At 36.5% G+C, this 21731-nt stretch overlaps 1 protein-coding gene across 2 annotated transcripts in view; it reads left to right on the top strand.

Moving 5' to 3' along the window:
* Window positions 1-1384: 1384 nt before the first annotated feature.
* Snx2 (sorting nexin 2) overlaps window positions 1385-21731 on the top strand; it is a 32880-nt gene continuing 12533 nt past the window's right edge. Inside the window, exons 1-6 of one of the 2 annotated variants that reach the window (XM_010627248.3) lie at window positions 1385-1528; window positions 8743-8906; window positions 11612-11678; window positions 11809-11852; window positions 13824-13965; window positions 17721-17799. In XM_010627248.3, the coding sequence (XP_010625550.1) occupies window positions 8868-8906; window positions 11612-11678; window positions 11809-11852; window positions 13824-13965; window positions 17721-17799 (371 nt within the window). In that variant the 5' untranslated portion in view covers window positions 1385-1528; window positions 8743-8867. The remainder of the gene's footprint in view (window positions 1529-8742; window positions 8907-11611; window positions 11679-11808; window positions 11853-13823; window positions 13966-17720; window positions 17800-21731) is intronic. The other variant, XM_010627249.3, reaches the window with a different exon arrangement.

Here is a 21731-nt window from a genome sequence, read left to right on the forward strand (position 1 = left end):
ATATTTACCGTACGTAAAGTATCACTTCAGTATATAATCAGTATATTAATACATTTAGTTTTTGCACTAAATTTTTTAAATCCAAAATGTGTTTATACCTTTAGCACATTTCAGTTTAAACTTGTTATGTTTTAGGAGCTGAGTAACCATATGTAGTTAGTCGCTACCTCTTTGGGCAGTACAATTCTTGACTTAAAATCATTAAAGAATTAAAGTTGAACCCTATCTATTACAATTCCTGTAGAATTTTTTAAATTCAGTTTCACTGTCATGTAATACCAGAAAGACAGCCAAAAGTTCCTTTATGTAGGACTATGGCAGCAAATTGAGATTCACTATTTTTTTAGAAATTTTATATTTTGTTTCTCTCAAAATTTATTTCTTCATCAAAGTTAATGCCAACCAAGTTTTAGAAGAGGACAAGGAAGTCATTAGCTGACTCTAAATTTTGAAATTATAAAATAGAAACTTATATACAAAAAGAGCAATTATCTGATGCATTCATTTTACAAACATGAAAATTAGTACCCAAGGAAATTTCATGATGTAACCGCAGGCAGGTTAGTGTGGAGGTAGAACTAAACACAGATCTCTGATCCTCAGGAAATTTTGGAGATAAGAGTTACTTTAAGTGAAGTTGAAGCTACAAATTATATGCAAAGTTTAGTGCCTCTATCTTAGTACAAATATGTTTCAGTTCCTAAAAGGACAAAAAGAAGAAATAGAAAGTAATTTTGAGGGTGGGGGGGGGGTTGAGACAGAATCTCACTGTAGATGAGACTGACCTGGAACTCACTATGTAGCCCAGGCTGGTCTCGAACTCACTGCGATCCTCCTGTCTCAGCCTCCCAATTTCTGGGATTACAGGCTTGTGTCACCATGCCTGGCTATTAATATTAATTTTTAATGAATATTTTCAGGAAGTTGGATCATGTGGCTAGCAATCTACTTTTCTCATATAATAAATAATTTTGTGTTAGAGACTGTTGTAAAATAGACTATCTTGTAAGGTACTTTGAGAGTCATAGCAAAATTAAGTAGAAGCCACAGATTCCCCAAAACCCTTAAAAATTAATAACCTATGCACCAGAGGCATGTGTATTTTAATTGATGAATTTATGTTAGGGTTCACTGTTGGTCTGTGTGTTCTGTGTGTGTGAGAATGTGCAATGACGCGTTCACCATTATACCACACAGAGTTTCATTGTCCTAAAAATGCCCTTTGCTATGCCTCTTCGGTCCTCTGACCCCTAACCCCCAGCAGCCAGTGACCTTTTATTGCTTCACACTTTTGCTTGTCAAATAATATTCAATTATTAAGAGAATGTCCTTTCTGAAGGTGTATGCAACATAATTATAGCAGATGGATATCCTAATCCATTACCTATTACTGTTCTTTTTAATAAAAAGTCAAGTCCATCATCTCCAGAACCAGCTAGTCTTCCTACAGAGGATATTAGTGCAAACTCCAATGGACCGAAACCATCAGAAGTGATACTGGATGATGACAGAGAAGATCTTTTTGCAGGTAATTTTCCTATCTTTATTTTGTAACAATGATCATTTGTAGTATGTATTGTTAGCAAATAGTCTCTAAGCAAAACTTGCAATGTTATGTATTAGTTAAAACTTTTCTTTGTAACAACTTTAGAGAATTTCCAGTTAGAGCATTCTGTGAAAAATATGATCCATTAAGAGAAGCAAATACACAGTCTTTTCTGGTTTTAAGCATTATGTTATCATTTGATTGGATCAGTCCAAAATTAATGGTTGTGTTGTTCATCCTTGGAGAAATGACTGATTCTTTTTTTTTTTATTTGCTTACAAATTGTCACAAAACAAAATGAAACTGTTGACTTAATCACTTTATATTTTATTTATAATTGTTTATTTGTAATTTTAATAAATTGTACAACCTGTTTCATATTGACATTTTTGTTTTTTCTTTTCTTTTAGTTCTTTTGAGACGGACTTTCTGTGTAGTTCAGGCTGGCTGGCCTTACCCTTGAACTCACTATGTAACCCAGGCTTATCTCATACTTGCCTCTATCCTCCTGTCTCAGCTTCCTGTGTGCTGATATTACAGATGCATTATCACTATGGATTATTTTGATTTACTTTTTTTGGGGTATCGGGGATTGAATTTAGGACCTTGCATTGATTTACTTTTAAGTAAATAAATTGATTCTTGAGGAAATATTTTGGATATTGAGGCCAGATAGGTGTTTTCTGTCCTATCTTTGAAAAATTGGATTCTCTTCAAAACAACTATGCCTTGAGGTTAATAAAATTTAGGTATAAGTTAATATTTTCCTTTTTGTTTTTGCTTGTTTGTTTTTGTTTGTTGAGACAAGTTCTTGCTATGTAGTTCAAGCTGGCCTTAAAACTCACTGTGGAGCCCTAGTTGTCCTCAAGCTTGGGGTGTTCCTTCTGCCTGAGCCTGCCAAGTGCTGGGATAACAGCAGTCAAGCTGGTGCACACTTGTAGTCCCAGCACTTGGAGAATGAGGCAGGAGGATTGTGGAGTTCCAGGTCAGCCTGGGTTACATAGTGGTTTTTTTGTTGTTGTTGTTTTTTTTTAAGAACTACATAGTAGGATCCTGTCTCATAAAACCAAAGGTGGGAAAAGTGGGGGAAGCCCTTGACATCTGTAGTTGTCCAGGGTTCAGAACATTCTGTATTTTTTGTATAAATATGTTTGAAGGTACAATTCGCCTATCATGAAAGTAATAGTTTTCATCGTGATTGGCTCTATGTAAAGTTTTCATCACATATGAATTCATGTATTTTGTCATATTAGAACATTTAAAATATGATACCAAATATTTATCGCTTTTCCCCCACCCTTAAATCACCTAAGAGTTTAGAGTCACAATTAGCTTACCAAAGTTAAAATATTTCACTATTCTTTTCTTTTTTTTTTTTCTTTGGCTTTTTTTTGGCTTTTTTTGAGACAGGGTCTCACTATGTAGTTGATACTGACCTGAAACTCACTATGTAGCAGAGGTTGGTCTCGGTCTCACAGCAATCCTCCTGCCTCAGCCTCCCGAGTACTGGGATTACAGGCGTGTGCCACCACGCCCAGGCTATTTCACTATTCTTTTATCTTTTGTGGAATTAAAAGTACTTTCATGGCCTTTGTGTTTTAAACTAAACAATGACAGAAGTTCTCTGCTAAGCAAGTACTAATGTAAAATTGTATATTTTCCTTTTGAAAGTTTTGGATTATCTATTTTGTGAGAATTCTAACCATGTAGCCTTAGCATTCTAATTAAATGAGTATGCTGAAGCCTTATTCTACCAGTAGCTATGTTTGTTCCTTGTTCATCACCATGTACTTTCTTTAAGAAAGTGTATACAGCCGATCCATCAGTCTACTGAGAACTGTACAATGCTATTTATGTACTTTGCCCAATTAGGTTTTTTTTTTTTTAGACAGAGTCTCACTCTGTAGTCAGGCTGGCCTGGAAGTTCCTATGTAGTAACCCAACATGGGCTCGAATTCACAATCCTCATGAGTGGTGGGATTATAGGCATGCACCACAGCAAAGATTTATAATATTTTAGTCTACCTAAAAGAGTATACAGATGTTGTGATTCAAGGGCAGTTTTTTGTTTTTTTTTTTTAAGCATACCACAGTGGTTATACAACTGATAATCCTGCCACTTTTGAAGCCCAAGGGAAGAGGACCATTAGTTTGAGACCAGCCTGACCTACATGTCAGGACCCTGTCTCAAAGAACGAAAGAAAGGTCATCTATGTGCTTTGTTAACCTACAAATATAACTACTTTCTATGCTTTATCTTTTATCTTATTCAGCTGTGTTTCATAATGACATTAGATGGTCTGACTGCTCCTTCCTTTGTTCATGGTATTGGGTAGTGAACCAGGTGCCTTAACTGATCGTTTTTTTCTCTCATTGAGTTTATTGGTACATTTTAGGTATACAGTACAGTACATTCATTATTGGGATCTTGTACTTTTACATGACAGGTCTTGGTTCTCATTTTTTCCCCTTGTCCTTGCCCTCCCTTCACCCCCTCTTCCCCTCCCCATTTACAAACACTTTATTTCCATTTTCTCATATTTTTTTCTTTTCCCTTATTACCTTTCCCCTACCCTTCCCACTTTCCCTACACCTTTAGCTCTTTTCTTCCTATTTCACATTGTCAACTGATTATTTTTATGTAGAGGACTTAATCCCACAGTACACTTGGTTTTTGTAGTGCATCTCAGCAGCTGTATCATCCTACTCCCGTAGAGTAGAGGATGCTGGCTCTAGAAAACTAATAGCAGCACATGTTACTCAGTGGTGTGGAAACTGTGTCTAGTAATGAGAATACTTCCTATTTTTATTTTATTGTTTTTTCTTTTTATTGAGTTTATTGGAACAATCTAGGTATACAGTATAGTTACATTCATCATTGGGATTCTGTACCTTTACATAATAGGTCTTGATTCTCATTTTTTCCCCTTGTCCCTGTCCTCCCTTCACCCCTTCCTCCCCTCCCCATTTACACACACCTTATTTCCATTTTTTCAGTTTCTCATATTTTTTTCCTCTCCCTTATTACCTTTCCCCCACCCTTCCCACTTTCCCTACAACTTTAGCCCTTTACTTCCTATTTCACATTATTAATTATCTCATTAGGATCCTGTGTACTATTATAGTTTTTCACACCAAAGAAACTATTCGGTATTTCAGTTAAAGAAATCTCTGTATGAACATTAAAAATAGGGAGTCCTAAAATAAAACTAAAAAGGAAAGTAAAAGAGAAAAGGCAATGATGTAACATTAAAATAATCCTTAATTCTGGAGATGAAAATGGTCCCTGAACATATTTAAATTGCTTCTTGCTCTTATAGTCTTCTCTTATTCTTGTTTTCATTATTTAGAGAATACTTTATTAATTTCTGTAATCAAACCCACGTAGATAATGACCTTGCATATTTAATACAGTGAGTTACCCCTGTACACATGGAAAAAAGATAAGAAACAAAAATAAAAATAAATTAACATTTCTAGACCAATATGGCTGTCCATTTCTGTACAATGCCATCTCAACACAGTAATTGGGATGACTTTTTCCAAAGTTGGCAGCACCATTAAAGTTTCCCAAAATTCAATTTATATATATATGTATGTATATTACATACATATATATATAAAGACTAATAATAGTATGTTATGCATCGATAGCAACAGCTTTTCCAGGTTCTGCAGTCATCTGAACAAAATTATAGACATTCAGCGCATTCCATTCAAAACAAAAACAAAGTAGAGAAGAATATCCAGAAAACAGCAAAGTTCTGTTGCTGTTGTGGTACCTGGGACCATTTTTTTTATTAGCATCTTAATCATTATCTGGAAAGAGAACATTCTAGAGTAATATCATTAAATGTAGCTCTGATAAAGCATGGTCCCTACAATGTATCATAAAGCAGGTACAAAATATTTTACATTCATAGAGGTATGATACAGTACCATTCTACATCAATAATACTATCAGTTTTGGTTTGAAATTTACTTTATCTGCCAATAAGATTGCTGCTCCTGTTTTTTTCTGGGCTCCTGTCACATGGAGAATTGTTTTCTATCTTTTCACTTTCAGCGCATGGGCTTTTTGCACTAGGCGTGTTTCTTGTATACAACATATTGTTGGATTTTGCTTCTTATTCCATTTTGCCAGTCTATTTCTCTTGATTGGTGAGTTGAGGCCATTGACATTGCTGGTTATAACTGATATGTACTGACTTATTATTGACATGATACTGGCCTTTTGTTGACTCTTTTTACTTTTTCACATTCTTTTAATTTCTTGCCTTGCCTGTTTGATTTGCTCTGTTGGGCCTCATGGTGTTGTTGCCTTCATTGTCTTTTTCTAGGATCTTGTTAGAGAGTTTTGCAGGATACATCAGTCTAGGTTGGAGGTTGTTCTCTTTTAGTACTTGAAATATCTCATTCCAGGCTCTCCTTGCCCTGAGGGTTTGTGTTGAAAAGTCTGCTTTGATTCTGATGGGCTTTCCTTTGTATGCGATTTGTTTCTTTTCTCTTACCGCTTGTAGTATTTTGTTCTTCTGTTGGATTTCTGGGATCTTGATTATTATATGTCTAGGTGTAGATTATTTTTTATTGTAGCTAGTTAGGGTCCTATATGCCTCAGTTATCTGAATTTCAAATTCTTCCCCTCTCTTTGGGAAGTTTTCTATCATTAATTCTGCGAACAGCTTTTTTAAGTCATTTGTATTTTCTCCTGTTATTTCATGTATTCTTATCAGTCTTATGTTATTCTTCTTTGCATCATCTAGGAGTTGTTGGATCGATTTCTCATGATCTCTTACTGTTTTTAAGAGACCTCTCTTTTCATGGTCACTGACTGCAATCTTATCTTCTATATCTGAGAGTCTATCTTCCCATTCTTTTATTCTGTTGCGTACACTTTCAATAGAGTGTTTAATCTCCTGGATATCTGTTTGAATCTGTTTTATGGATTCCATTTCTTTCCTATGTTGGGCATTTATTTTTTCCCTTTCTTTCTTATGCTGGGCCTTCATGGCTTCTATCATGGTCCTGAGCTCATCTATTTTTTTGTCAGTTTCTGCTCTAGAGTCTCGAATCATGACTTCCATTTTGCTCACTATCTCTATGGTTATCTGGGAAATTATTTCTGTTTTGAATTTTTCTAAAGCCTGATTGATCTGTTTTGTTACTTCCTGTGCTTTGAGTTCAGGGCGTCCTGGTAGTTCACTATCGGCCTTTTCATCCTCATTTGCCCTACTGTTTGCCATTGGTGAACTGGAAGTCTGTCCTTGTGTCTTGCTTAAGTGTTTTCTCATTTTAATTTTTGTTGTCGGACTGTCCTTGATTTACTCTCTGGATTATCACCCAAATCTTCCTGATATAGTTGCGCCCTAAGCTTTTGTGTCTCTAATGACCCACAGACATTCTCATCTTCATAACATCAGAGAAACAGCTCATCAAATCAACCTCAATGCTTTACCCCAACTGATACAATCAGCAACACATTAAGTTCAATCACAACTTGGACATTGACCACCTGTGGTAGTCTCTAGTCTTATCACCCTTAAATCATTTGGATTAAATTGAAATCAAGAAGCAGTCCAGAACATGTCTGCAGTGAACAAAATTTCAATATAGTGTATTTTCCATTTAATGGCTCAGACAGAGTGAGGATGCAAGACCCCTGATCTCAGTTAGCTGATGGATGAACCCCATGACGCTAACTGCACTCCGGCTGCAAGGCCCAGACTGAGTTCCCCAACCTTCTGAACGGTTGAACTCCACAATGTTCTATTACAGGTTTCCCACGCCCTTTCTTTAAAGATGTTCAAAGTTGGGAACTCAGAGAAATACCCTTGATGACCACCTCTGCCTCTGCAGAGTGAGTCCAGAGACTGGCACAATCAGGAGGTCTGAGAGTGCAGCGGGACGGGGGGCTTATGGGGGTTCAGGGGCGACCACGCGGCTCCCTTCCCGGCGCTTCAGCGATGGCTGCTGGGTCGGGAGCAGGCGTGGTTCTCCTTCCCGCGGTGGATCGGGGCTCAGGTTTCCTCCTGGCGCTTGAGCGATGGCCCCTATTTTTATTTTACAACCACAAGATTAGATTATATTGCAGTGGGTACTACAAGTAGTAGATGCCAGAAGTAGTGCCAGAAAAAGTTCACGTGTGACCTACGTTACAGACATTAGGTTACTCAGAGCATAATTTACCAAGTTTCCAGTGCTTCAGCAAGCATTTTATGGGAAAACTTCTAGAGGAAATAAGTGAGGGTGAGCAATTTGGCAATATTGAAAGTGTCCTAGACTGCTGAGGTATTCAGCTTACATTACAATAAATATAACATTCTTACTGTTCTATTAAGTCTTTTATAATTATTTAACATTTGTCTTGTTTCCCCAACTAAATTATAAGTTCCCTAAGGGCAGGTATGATTTTTTTCCATTTATTTGTGTTTTTCCATTGTATTTAGCTCAATATTACATAGCCTGTAGGCATTCAGTTTATTGATTTGGTTTGATTTTAAATATATTTAATTTTTAGATTTTTCCAAGTAAGTGAGCATTTTAAATTTACTTGCTTCCTGCCATACTTGTGTATTCAACTAATGTGTAGTAATCTTTGGTATTTAATTGCTTTAGGTTACTACTTTTGTGGCTTTTCCATAACAAACTTTTAATACAATTGGGATAGTTCTGGAAAGTTTTCTGCCATAAAATTTATGTCTCTGTGTATAAAATATTCATAATGTTAGCCTGAATAAAATATTTGGAAGGTAAGTTGTCACAAGTAGCGTGTATATTACAAATACAAATAAATGTGGAATTATCCCCATCATTGCTTTTCACCTAGTGCAGATAATTTAATAATAATGGAGGTGATCTAATATGATTCTTCCTAAAACCAGTGAAGTTCCTATTAGTTTTTAAATTTTGATAAACAGCTGATGGAGTTTTCATAAAATTAATTTTTTTTTCTTTTTTTTGTACTGGGAATTGAACTTTGGTCCTTGTGTTGCAAAGCAGGCAGTGGCACCACTGAGCTAAATCCCTGGCCCCTGGAATGATAATTTTTAATTTACATTATTTTGATATTTGTGGGCAATATAAAATTTTTTATAATTCACTAACTGCTATATGGATAGTAGGAGTTTCCTCATTGGTTTGTTTAATATATGTGCTGCTGAAGCGAGTACTCCTTAACTTGTTTAATTTGCATCCAGAAGCCACAGAAGAGGTTTCTTTGGACAGCCCAGAAAGAGACCATATCCTGTCGTCAGAGCCTTCTCCTGCAGTCACACCGGTCACCCCTACTACACTCATTGCTCCTAGAATTGAGTCCAAGAGTATGTCAGCTCCTGTGATCTTTGACAGATCCAGGGAAGAGGTATGAAAAAAAGTTTGTATTCTAAATTGATAAGTAAGTAATGGTTTTGTTCCCCACTCAACATCACTTTCCTATTAGTCATTCCTAGTCAAAGCCATTAAAAGTATTTTGAGAGTGCTGGGGATTTAGCTCAGTGGCATTGCTGCCTGCCTCGCAAGCACAAGGTCCTGAGTTTTATCCCCAGTACAAAAAAAGAAAAAGTACGTTGAGAAAAAATATTGAAATAAATAAATCAGAAAATTTTGCTTCTGTCTCTAGTATTGTTTAGTCTAGTGACCTGGACATTAAACTTTCCTCCTCCTCATCCTCCCCCCGCCCCCTTTTTTTTTTTGGAGACAGGATCTTGCTTTGTAGTGCAGGCTGGCCTTGAACTCACTATTACCTTCTTAAGTCAAGGAGTTTGTCATTTATGATCTTTCAATAATATGTGCCTTCTGAGAGTTCCCACATTGGTCAGGTAATCTATCAAAGTTTAAAACGATTAATCACAGTAAAATGGTATCTTGAGTAATTTTACTTGATAAAAGCATGTAATAAATACACTTGGTATATAAAGGTTGCTATTGTGCCACCACACCAGTTTAAAAATAACATTCTTATGATTTGGTAATAATTCCTGATCAGTTGCATTTGGTAAAGAAAAGTCATGATGTGATGTGGAGGGTTTGGTTTGGCTTTGTTTGGTTTTTGGCATTGCTGGAGATTGAACTCAGGGCTTTCTTGTATTCTAGGCAAGCACTCAATCACTGAGTTACATCTCCAGCTCTACTGGTTATTTTAAATGGCAAAATTATAAATTTAAAGGCCATTCAGCTGTATTCCTAACACTCAGGAAGTTAAGGCAGGAGATTTGCCACAAGTGAGACCCTGTCTCAAAAAACTTGTTAACAACAACAAATCACTCATACTGAAATAGATCATTAAGAAATAACAACTGCATACGAATACATGAATAATCTCACGAACATGATATTAAAGTAAAGAAACAAGACATAAATGAGTACTTACTGTGTGGTTTTATGAGACATATTTTAAACCCAGGTAAAAGTAATGAACAGTGTTAGAAGCCAGGATAATGGTTATGTTGGTAAAGTTACATTGGGATAAAGGGAAACACAAGAGGGCCTTCTGCTGTACTCATAGTATTTTTGATCTAGGTTCTGGTTACAAAGATGTGTTCACTCTATGAAAGTTTTTTCTTTTTTTTGTTTTTTGGTACTGGGGATTGAACTTGGGACCTTGGTGTTTGTGAAGCAGGCAGTGGCAACACTGAGCTAAATCCCTGGCGTTCACTTTATGAAAGTTTGTTGACCTGTACACTTAGAATTTATACATTTTTCTGTATATATGTTATGATTCAAAAAGGTTTATGTTTAAAAAGAACATGCCTGTAAAATACCTGCTATCCAGGAGGCTAAAGCAAGAGAACCATAAATTCAAATCCAGTCTGGGCAATTTAGGGAGACCTCATCTCAAAAGTAAAGGGTTAGGGGCGGGGGATTTAGCTCATTGGTTCCGGCACCTACTTTGCAAGTGCAGGGACCCGAGTTCAATTCCTGGAAAAAAACAAAAAAGTGAAGGGTTAGAAATTGTAGCTCAGCACTCCCTGAGGTCAGTCCCCAGTTAAAGCAAAAAAAAAGAAAGAAAGAGATAGAAAGAAAGTAAGACTACAAGATGCCAGCCATTGAAAAGTAGATTAATCATTGTCTTAAACTGTGAATTTTTTTTTTCCTGGTATTGGAGATAAAACTCAAGACCTTGTGTGCTTGCCAGGCAGGTGTAGTGCTATTGAGCTACATCCTCAGCCCTTAGTGTATAATATTGCCTTGAAATTTTTAATTTATAATTATTTCTAAAGTTCCTTGAATTAATAATGCTTTCCTGCAGAGTTGCTGTTTGAGTTGCATTTTGATAATAGCATTCAAAAGGGCTTCTCTGGTCTCACAAGTTTTATACTTTTCCCACTTACTCTTTTTTGTTGTTTTGAGACAGGTCTCACTAAACTGTCAAGGCTGGGCTCAAACTTGAAATACTCTTGCCTCAGCCTTCCAGAGCATTGAAATTATAGGTGTGGACTTGGACTGCCATGCCCAGCTTTACTGCTTTTTCAGCTTGAGCTTTTTATTGCTTCTTTGGCTTTAGGGAGAAACGTGTTATATGAGGTATTTAGAGACATACCAAAGTTGGTTTAAGTAATTTCTGCATGTATGTAAGATGCTACTGATGAAAGTAATGTCACTTCCCAATTATTCAAGATTAGGGATACAACTTTGAAAAATGATAATGTTAAAAATAATTAAAGAATTATTTTAATACGAATCTGAAGATTCATTATGTAGAACAAAAAACTAAAAGATTCAGTATACAGAAAGCTAAAACAGGGCCGGGATTTAGCTCAGTGGTTCCGCCGCCTACCTTGCAAGCACAAGGTCCCAAGTTCAGTCCCCAGTACCAAGAAAAAGAAAGCTAAAACAGCTTTCCTGTATCCATGGAGTTGTTAGAACACAAAATTTGCTTTTATTTCTACAATGATCATCGCTTTTTGTTAAAGTAATCAGGAAATGTGAATATAGTTTTTCAGAAATAAGAGTACTAAGTGGCTTTTTAAATTGTTGTGACAGTGATGTTAGTAAAAGACAGGTGGTGCAAATTTTAGTTGTTAATTTTAATTGGAATCTTCTCTAACACCATGTATGCTTTTCTAGATTGAAGAAGAAGCAAATGGAGATATTTTTGATATAGAAATTGGTGTGTCAGATCCAGAGAAAGTTGGTGAGTAAAATATTGTTTGATTAGGTGGATAATTATGTCCTGTTTTTTTCAAGTAAATGCATCATTACATTTTAAAATGGTATTTTGTTTTTTAAAACACGATTTTTAATAGTGTTTTTGACTCTTATAGGTGACGGCATGAATGCTTATATGGCATACAGAGTAACAACGAAGGTGAGCCTTTTTGTTCTATTAATGAAATATTGATCCCTCCCTATGTGTAGTAGAGAATTTGATCCTGATTAGGTGGACGTTATGCTGTCTTTAGAAAGGTTGCCATCTCGTTAAGATTGCTAGGAAATTGTTGACATGTGGATAGTTTTTTGGTAGGTAAAATGTTGTCTGAGAGTATACACGGGAAAGGAATTAATGTCCAAAAGGCTTCCTAGGGCAAGTAGTGTCTAAGCCCAGGCATAGGTGAAAAGTGATTTAGGAGAAACCAGAAGGAAGGAGCAGAATGCTTGTTCCAGGCCAAGGGATTTGCTTAGATAAAAGCTGAACATCAAGAAAGCATATGGTAGGGCCAGGGATTTAGCTCAGTGGTTCTGCTGCCTGCTTCGTACGCGCAAGGTCCTGCCTGAGTTCTATCCCTGGTACCAAAAAAGAAAGAAAGCTTATGGTTTCTAGGTTGTGTAAGAAGTAGTTCATGATGGAATTGTTGGCCATGAACTTCTGTTGTGTTATGACCAGGCACATTAAGGAATTTGGGCTTCATTTTAAATACACTGGGGTGCCATGAGATTTTTGTTTCAGAAAGGTCTCTGGCTACATTATGAATTGGGAGGGTCAAAAGTATAGGTTAAGAGACTGCTGTAGTAAAGGATTGTAGGCCTTCAAATCTTGAAACAGTGCCTATTTCAGCAATACTAATTATACAAAATAATGCTTCATACTAAGGAAATGTTTCTGGAAGTGAGCAAAGTGCCTTCTGAAGTTATGTAGGAGGTAGAATCAGTAGGACCTATTTACAAGGACAGAGAAGAAAAGGGGTACCTGAGTTACTGACTAGAGGAACTTTATACTTGTGGGAGTGATAGGGAAAACTTTAATAGCAGAAAGCCTAGGAAATGTCACAGCATAAGATAACTTCTGCCCTTTGCTCTTTTTAGTTCAGAATTAAAGAGGCATCTACTCTCCCTAAAAAGTTTTTTGTACAAGAAAAGAACCATTGTTAGCTTTTTTGACCAAACACGCTCCCTTCCCCTTAGCTAGCATAGATAATGCTTAAAGGTAACCTCCCCTAACAAAGAACTGCATCCTGGTTGAAATTCAACTGCCTCACCACTATGCTTTGAATATCAGCAGTGTGTACTGTGAAAATGCAGTGTAACCAACTGAATGAGATCAAGGCTGTAAAACCCTATAGAAGAAGGAGTTGTAACCCGGTGGGGAGTTGGTCAGGGCACCACCATTAGGTGTCATCTATGGATTAAACCTTTTCATTTTACTTCCATTCTGCTGCCTCTCTGTGTGTCATTTGCCAATTCCTTCTGTAACGGGTGGTCCATGTAGAAAGATGGGGAGAGACTGCGCAAGTGGGCTAAAATATGTTAATTTATCAAGCAAGTACTCATTAATTAAATGTCTTACCATGGTGTTAGGTTCTGGTGTAGTAACACAGAGCTCAGAGAAGTGCTCTTTGTGGAAAAATGAAGCAACTTTTGAAATGCCAGTGAGGTTTATGTAACAGAAAATTCATAATTTTGGGAAATTGGACTGCAGTGGAAAAGATCTGGTCATAAGTAAAGATTTTAGATTCATTAGCATAAATTTGGTAGTATAGATGAGTTAAGAGTAGAATAAAGCAGTGAGACATGGTGTTGCAGTCTATAATCCTAGCACTCAGCAGGCCAAGGCAGCAGGATCACCTTGTTTGAGGCCCACCTGAACTGCATAGCAGCACCCTGTTGGGAAAAAAGCAGAATAGGCTAAGTAAGATATCTTCTGACCTCTTAAAACTTGTTTTAAAAACTATCATTTAGGATTTTTAATTGCTGGAAATCTGTATATTGCATTAGATTGTCTCTATGCTTGCATACAGTAAATCATTGCGTTGTGTGTGTATATGTTACACTCACAATTATGAATAATATTAGCTTCTAAGTAATTGCTCACTATTCAAAATTGGAAATACTTCTCTTGTAGACTTCTCTTTCCATGTTCAGCAAGAGTGAATTTTCAGTTAAAAGAAGATTCAGTGACTTTCTTGGCTTGCACAGCAAATTAGCAAGCAAGTATTTACATGTTGGTTATATTGTGCCACCAGCTCCAGAGAAGAGTATAGTAGGTAAGCGTAAGTCAGAAGTAATTTTTGTTACTGCTCCTAATTCTGTTTCAAACTTATGAATCTGTGTATTCCATAATCATTCACTGTCAACATCTTACAATATTCGGAGATGCAGATTTCAGGTATTTCATTTATGGCAATCAGTTATTAAAGAATATATCTAACAGTGTTTTTTTTTAATTAATAACAGTTTTGAGAAAACCATTTTGCTATCATCACCCAGCTTATTTGTGCTGGATTATGTACCAAGTGGCCAGATCTTCTAAAAAAAAAATCTACATGACATTTCATATTTCAAGAGTTGAAAATAACTATACAAGGTTATACAAGGTTAAGTACAAAAGTACACAGGACAGCAGACACAAAAAAGATCTATATATGAGATTTTATTCCACTTGCAGCTTTAATATATTTGAAAAGTAGAATTTACTAACTAAAACATTCTATAGTCCTGTCAAGTTTAGTGAAAGTGAGTGTAACCTGATATAACACTACCACCAGTGTCGCTGATCTGGTATTTACAAAAATTGGTATTTTTTTTAATAAACTCAGTGCAATACCCATGCAAGCTAGAATACTATTTGTTGAACAAGGACCTGACATCAGATAAAAAAGTCTGTAAAGTCCGAAACTTTGTGATCTTTTTCGAAACTGCACCCATTCCTTGCATTGATAAAAGTTTTATTTTCAAACACTTGAGGATTTATGTGTTGAATATGGGTTGAACTTTGCCAAGTTGACAGCAATTAGAAGCATAACCTTTTAGGGTCACTGGAATACCATTTTGTTTTTCTTTCACTGAGTTTAGTGTCACATTTTAGGTGTACAGTACAGTTATATTTATCATTGGGAACTTGTACCTTCACATGATGTGTCTTGGTTCTTATTTTCCCCGTCCCCTGCCCTCCCTCCAACCCCTCCACCTCTCCCTATTTACAGAGACTTCATTTCCTTTTTTTTTCATTTTCTTGTATTCATTCCATCCCCCTCTTTCGTTTCCCGACCCCTCCCACTTCCCTTCCCCTTTGCACCTTTTCCTATTTCACATTATCTGTTACACTTTTGGACCCTTGTTTACACTTAAAATACCGTTTTATTGACTCATACTTAGGACAGTTACTTAATATTTTTGACATATTAAAATTTTTCTGAGATGTGGAAGTATTTGGCCCTTATCTATATGTTATCCAAAAGATTGATTTGGTCTAGGCTTGCCCACATAAGAAATTTAAACTGAATTTCATACTTCATTTTAATGTTGTATCAGTAATAAAGGCTTAGATAACAGTGGTAGTTGGGCATCATGAGGTGCCTGTATGTAATCCCAGCTACTCGGGAAGCTGAGGCAGCGTGGCAAGTTTTAGGCTAGCCTGGGTCACTGAGTAGGACTGTCTCTTAAAAATGGAGGGCAGGGGGATATTGGTCAATGTTCCTGGTCAATTCCCAGTTCCCCAAAAAACAAAGAAGTGGGAAGAAGAAAGAAAAAAATTGTAAAGAAATTGTGTAAAATATACTTAAATTGGATTAAATTGTTTAAAAATATTTACAAATTTCAAAAAAGGATTTTAGCAGCTATGTGTAATACAATGTGTGTGTGTAAAAATATAGACATACACCACTAAATTATTTAAGGAAGATATAGTCAAATAATATAAGAGAATGCAAGCAAAACAGTTTCCTTTTAAAACTCTTGAGGGCCAGGGATTTGGCTCAGTGATTGCACTGCCTGCCTCGCAAGTGCAAGGTCCCAAGTTAGGTCCCTGGTACCAAAAAAAAAGACTCTTGAACAATATACTAAAAGTAGTTGACAAGTAATCTTTAAATTTCACAGTAGCCAGTAGAGAAGCAATCATTTATACATTTCATAAAATAAAAATGAATAGGGCCGGGGATTTGGCTCAGTGGTTCTGCCGCTTGCCTTGCAAGCACAAGGACTAGAGTTCAATCCTGGTACCCAAAACAAAACAAAATAAATAAAAATGAATATATTGTCCAAGAAAAATTCAAAACATGAACACCCATTTATTTATAGGCGGTGATTTTCAAATAGCATAGGCCCTCTGTGGCATAGTGAGGGAGTAACTGCCACTGCAGGAGCAAGAGTCTCAGCACGTGACTCCCTACTCAGAGGACTTTGTTGATTTAAACCCTATTGCATGTAAATTGTTAGGAAGAAAAAGACTACTGAGATAAAATTAATATATAAAATTCACCTATATAAAGTTTGTAATTTAGTGGCTTATACTTAGAATTGTGCACATTCATCACCACAGTGAGTTTTAGATCATTACCTCAAAAGAAACCAGTGTGTCACAGTCATCACCCCTAATTCCCTATATTCTCTCCCTCTCCTCTCCCCAGGCAGTCTCTTCCTGCTTTTCTAAGTCTGCCTTTGCAGGGTATTCACGTAAAGGAGCCTTGCAGTACAGTATGTGGCTCTTTGTGGCAAGCCTCTTGTACTGGGCACTGTTTTCTCAAGGTTCCTATGTGTGTAGTGTGTGTCGGTGTCTCACTCCCATAGAGTACTTTGGGGGATTGAGCCCAGAGGCCCTGTAACATTCAGCTACGTCCCCAGCCCTTTTTAGACTTTATTTGGGGACAGAGTTTCACTTAATTACCCAGGCAGGACTTGAACTTGTGATCCTCTTGCCTAGGCTCCGATTGCTGGGCTTACAGGCTGTGCTAGAGTACTTGAAAGGAAAAATAGGGCCGGGGATTTAGCTCAGCGGTTTGGTGCCTGCCTTGCAAGCACGAGGACCCAAGTTCAATCCCCGGTACCAAAAATAAAGAAAAAGAAAGGAAAGGAAAAATAATGGGAAGAAAGAGAAAAACTACAGCCTAATATAGTACTATTAGGATTATTCGCCAGTAGAGAAATAATGTGATTTTGTTTTCCTTTTCGGTGTTGCAAATTGAACCCAGTGCCTCCCACATGGTAAGATCATGCCCAACCTAATAACTGATTTTTATTTTTAAAATTTGGAGTGTTCCTAATGTTTTTGTGAATGAGCTTATTCTTTCAACTGTTCCAGCTATGCCAGCTGTATGCCAGGCATGGTGGCCTGCTTGTAACACCCCAGCCACTGGGAAGGCTTGGACAGGAGGATCACTTGAGCCCATGATTTAAAAAGATAAATAAAACTCAGCTATGATAAATAAGTAAGAACATGCTCTTAGTCTACAGCAAGGAAAACATCTTTATTTTTGTCGTTCTGAAAGTAAAGATCCTTAATTGCTTGTAAGAAATGAAAATGATAGGTCTGGTTATGTGGCTTAATGCTAGAGCCCTTGTCTAGTATGTGCAAGGCCTTAGTTCTTAGCTCCAGCACTTCAAGAAGAGGAAAGAAAAGAAAAGAAAATGTTGTTTAACTTCAGTGTACTGATTTAAAAATTCCATTATATACATTGAAATGTAAAAACATTTGAATTTATCAGAAATGCAAGATAAAACAGATGAGGAAGCTTGATGTAAGCTTTTGTGTAAATAGTATGGCTCAGAAAATTATCACTGCCAAATTTCAGTTTAACCTTTTCTCATGTGTTGTTACTATTTATTTACCAAGTAGAGATGTTAACATATCATGAGATTTAATTCCTGAAAGTAGTTTGCTTTTGTAGTAAGATAGGGGTTACAAATCTTGGAACTTTTTTGTCAAGTTCAAATACAAAATATATTTTAAATTTTGAAGAAATGATTGTAAAGGACTGTTTTACAATAATGTGCAATCGTCATGACTCTTTCACCTTCTTCACAGGTATGACCAAGGTTAAAGTAGGTAAAGAAGACTCATCATCCACCGAATTTGTAGAAAAACGAAGAGCAGCGCTTGAAAGGTAGTTGTGGGTAACAATACTTTATTGTTGTCATGGTTTTTATTCAGTAATACAATCCATTTTTTGGTACAAATACAGTTAATTTTTTTAAGTGTGTCACGTGATGGTCTATAAGAGCTTTAAAACTTATTTTACAAATTGCTTATTTCAGCAGCATGATAATATTTAGCATGTATTTATTAGTCTTTGTTCATAATCTGTCTACAGAATAACACCTAGTTTTGTATCATGCTGTCATCAGGAATATAAAGGTGTGGGTTAATTGGAGATAGATCACAGATGGAAGTTATGATTGGGGAAAAGAATTGATAAAAATGTTTTAATAAGGCTAGAAGTATAGCTCGGTGGTAGACCACTTGCATGTGTAAGGTCCTCGGCTCAATCCCTAGCACTGGAAGAAAAAAAATGGTTTGGATAAAAATAACCTCATTTTGGTATTATTTAGGCTCTTAGGAAGTCATACCATAGTTATATGCTATTTTCGATAATTTGGGTCAGTAATAGTTCATCTAAACTGTTTGGTAAAACATTAAATAGTGAAAATGCAGTATATGTTCTCATTTTTATATACTTAATTTTGACTTGAATACGTAGAAGTATTAGTCATTACTTGGATTGACTACAGATTATTGGAATTTTTTTTGGGGGGGGACTTTTTTTTTTTGTACTGGGATTGATCTCGGGAACTTGCGCTTGCTAGGCAGGTGGCACCACTGAGCCATATCCCCAGCCCATCGGATTGACTACGTAATTAAAGAATATATGGGACCAGGGATTTAGCTCAGTGGTTCTGTCGCCTGCCTTCTCGTAAGCACAAGGACCAGAGTTCAATCCCTGGTACCAAAAAAAAAAAGGGAGAGAGAGAGAGAGAATATATGTTCTCCGTCTTCCTTTAGAGTACGTGAACCACCCATTTTGTATAGCTTTAAAGACTAAAAGGAGAATGGATGGGAAGAAACCCACTCCTCAAATCTTAACATTTATTCTTTGCTGTGCTGAAAATGTGAGAAGACAAATTTGAAACTATTGTGAAGCCCACTTTTTAGAATATAACATGATAATTAGATTTGAAATATGTTCCAATTTTATAGGGTTTTTGTCTTAATTTTCTCATTTGACTTAAAGTCACTGATTGAGGTTAGGACAGGTTTTAGGAGTGGCATGATAATTTGTACCCTGATGTGTCTACACGCATGTGCGTGTACATACAAACTATTTTGAAACTTTTTAAGGCAGCATATTTTTGGGTTTTAGTACTGTACTGAATTGTTTGCATTGTAAGAACATGCCACAGTGAAGTTGGGTTTAAACATGCAATAAGAAAAGCTAAAAGAGATGTAGTTTAAAAATAAATCTTAGAGAAGATTAAAGATGGAGTGATGTCTGTGAGGCAGCAGTTATCCAGGAAAGGGTTTAAATTGCATCAGGAAAAGTTTAGGTTCAGCCTTAGAATTGATTATGTTGTGAGAGATGTTACAGACAGAATATTTTGAAGAATAAAGGTACATAATGTTCTTCCTTGATTTTGCCTAATCCTCCTGAAAATGTAACCATGACCCAGTGAGAGACCTTTCAGAAGCTGGTTTTCTATGGGTAAATTTGAAATATGGCAGATGGCATGCCTGATGAGGAACTTAGTGAAGATTTATTGTGCCAAGGACGTATAATTTGATTGTTTTCCTTCCAACTTTTACCACATAGTATAGTACTTAAACCACCATGCTTTCATGTAGTGTGAAACATTAAGAAGCATTTAAAGGGAATATTGAAACTGTGAAGAGTTCGTTTTCTGATAAATTTAACTTGTAAAATGTAGAATATGTAATAATTTGTAAAATTAGCAATACACTAGTTTTTTTAATAATGTAATATGGTAGGAAAGTTTCCATTTCAATCTTTTATTAAAAAAACTTTTTTTAAATTTGTTTTCATTTTTTTTTTGAGACAGGGTTTTACTCTGTAGTTCAGGCTGGCCTTGGACACACTTGGTAGCCCTCGTTGGCCTCAAACTGGAGGTGATCATCCTTCAGCCTCTCAAGTGCTGGGATACAGTCCTGAGCTACCACACCTTGCAAAAAATTACCCTTGCAGTCCCAACACTTGGGAGGCTGAGGCAGGAGGATCACCATATGTGCAGGGCCACCTTCAACCACAGTGAGTTCAAGGTCAGCCTGAATTACATAGTGAGACCTTTTCTTGAAAACAAAAAAAATTTAAATTAAAATTAAATAAAACAAAGGGTGGGGATGAAGTTTATTGCGAAGGCACTGGATTCCAACCCCAGCATTGTAATAATAATTACATACCTTAAATTATACTCAGTTAAGTTAAAGACTGGAACTGGTGTTATCTGTGGGATGCCCAGCCTAGTCAGATCTAGTGGACAGGGAAATATTTATTTTTGTATCACTTTATTTAATACTGTGGTACTCATTTGCATACTTACTCAGTTTAGAGGATTTGGATGCATCTTTACCGAAAGACTAAACTTCAGCAGATAGAACCTGAGCAATTTAAGGGAGCTGATGCTAGAACGCAAGGTTTAGAATATTTCACTGGAGGTCTGTTCCACTACAGCACACTGTCTTGTGTGGCCTCGGGCAAATTTTTGACTATTATTTATTGCCAAAGTGTGAATTATTTAGGGTGGTGTTCGTATCAAGAACTTAGAAATTCAACTGACAAGGCCTGGACAGTAACTAGATTAATTAGCCCACTTTTTCATACCAGAGTTTGGAGGTAGACAGCTCTTCGGGGTTAGCTGGTTCATGAAACCCTGTTGCTCCTTCTCGTCTCTGGGATGCCACCATTTCTCATCAGTCTGGTCCAGAGGCCCTAATTAACTACAGTGGTCTCTTAATTGGCCTCCCAGCTTCTAACTTTGGCAGTTTACTTTAAAGCAAAAAATAAATATATATATATTTTACACACACACACACACACACACACACATATCCAGTTGAAACATTCATCGTAATGATCATATTAACCTCTAATTTCACTCAGTAAGCTCCAGAATCCTCTAATGGGCTACCAATCCTCTACGTGCCATGCATTGTTCACTTTGTTACCTATTTGGTTTCTTATCATCCTTGCTCACTCTGCTCTGGGCCACGCTGACCTTTGTTTGCATCCTGTCATCATTTCTTTCTAAGTATAAATGTTCAAAGAGCAACTTTGCAGTAAAGTCAGTTCTGATCATAGGTTTCTGACCTAGTTAAATTGCAACCAACCACATCTTACACGGCTTGTCCCGTGAACCCTGTTGGTCTTTCCACTTCTGTGTTATAGCACTTGCTTTTCACGTAGTCGGCTGGTGGGAAAGAGATCTTGCCTCTCGTTCCCTGATGCATGGCAGACACTCAGAACAATACCTGATATGTAGTAAGTGTGCATCTGTTCAATGAACAGATGAAATGTCATCCAACACCCAAGTCCTTTCTGCCATTCTGTTCTCGTTATAGTTCTTACATGTGAATTCAAAGTAAGAAGTATTTTTAATTGTATTGCTCTCAATGAATATTTTATATAACTTGCTTTATTATTTGTTTTTAGTAAGTAGGAACTTGATAGCCCTAGAGTGATTATTCTTAATTTGTCCCTGACATTTACTTGGAGCTTGGAGCAAATTTGAAAAGCTACTATGACCAGCTCTTCTTGGGTCTGATACTTTATCAGTTCCCTCGTGTCTTCTGTGTTTTCCTTCCTTCTGTGTTTCTTTTTCTCACCATACTTTTTTCATTTCTTTCTCTTCTGCTTTGTCTTCTTTGTATGCATGTTCATGATGCTGGGGATAGAACCCACTGTATCCTGTATGTATCTACCTGTATTACCTTCACTGATCTTAATTTCATATTGGTGTATATTTTTAGCCATTGTTTAAAAATCCAGTTTATCTTTCTGTTCTCAATTTTAACATGTTAGATATATAT

The sequence above is a fragment of the Fukomys damarensis genome, unplaced genomic scaffold (genome assembly GCF_012274545.1).
Source record: "Fukomys damarensis isolate Sample0158 unplaced genomic scaffold, DMR_v1.0_HiC HiC_scaffold_3, whole genome shotgun sequence".
Classification (NCBI taxonomy): Eukaryota; Metazoa; Chordata; class Mammalia; order Rodentia; family Bathyergidae; genus Fukomys; species Fukomys damarensis.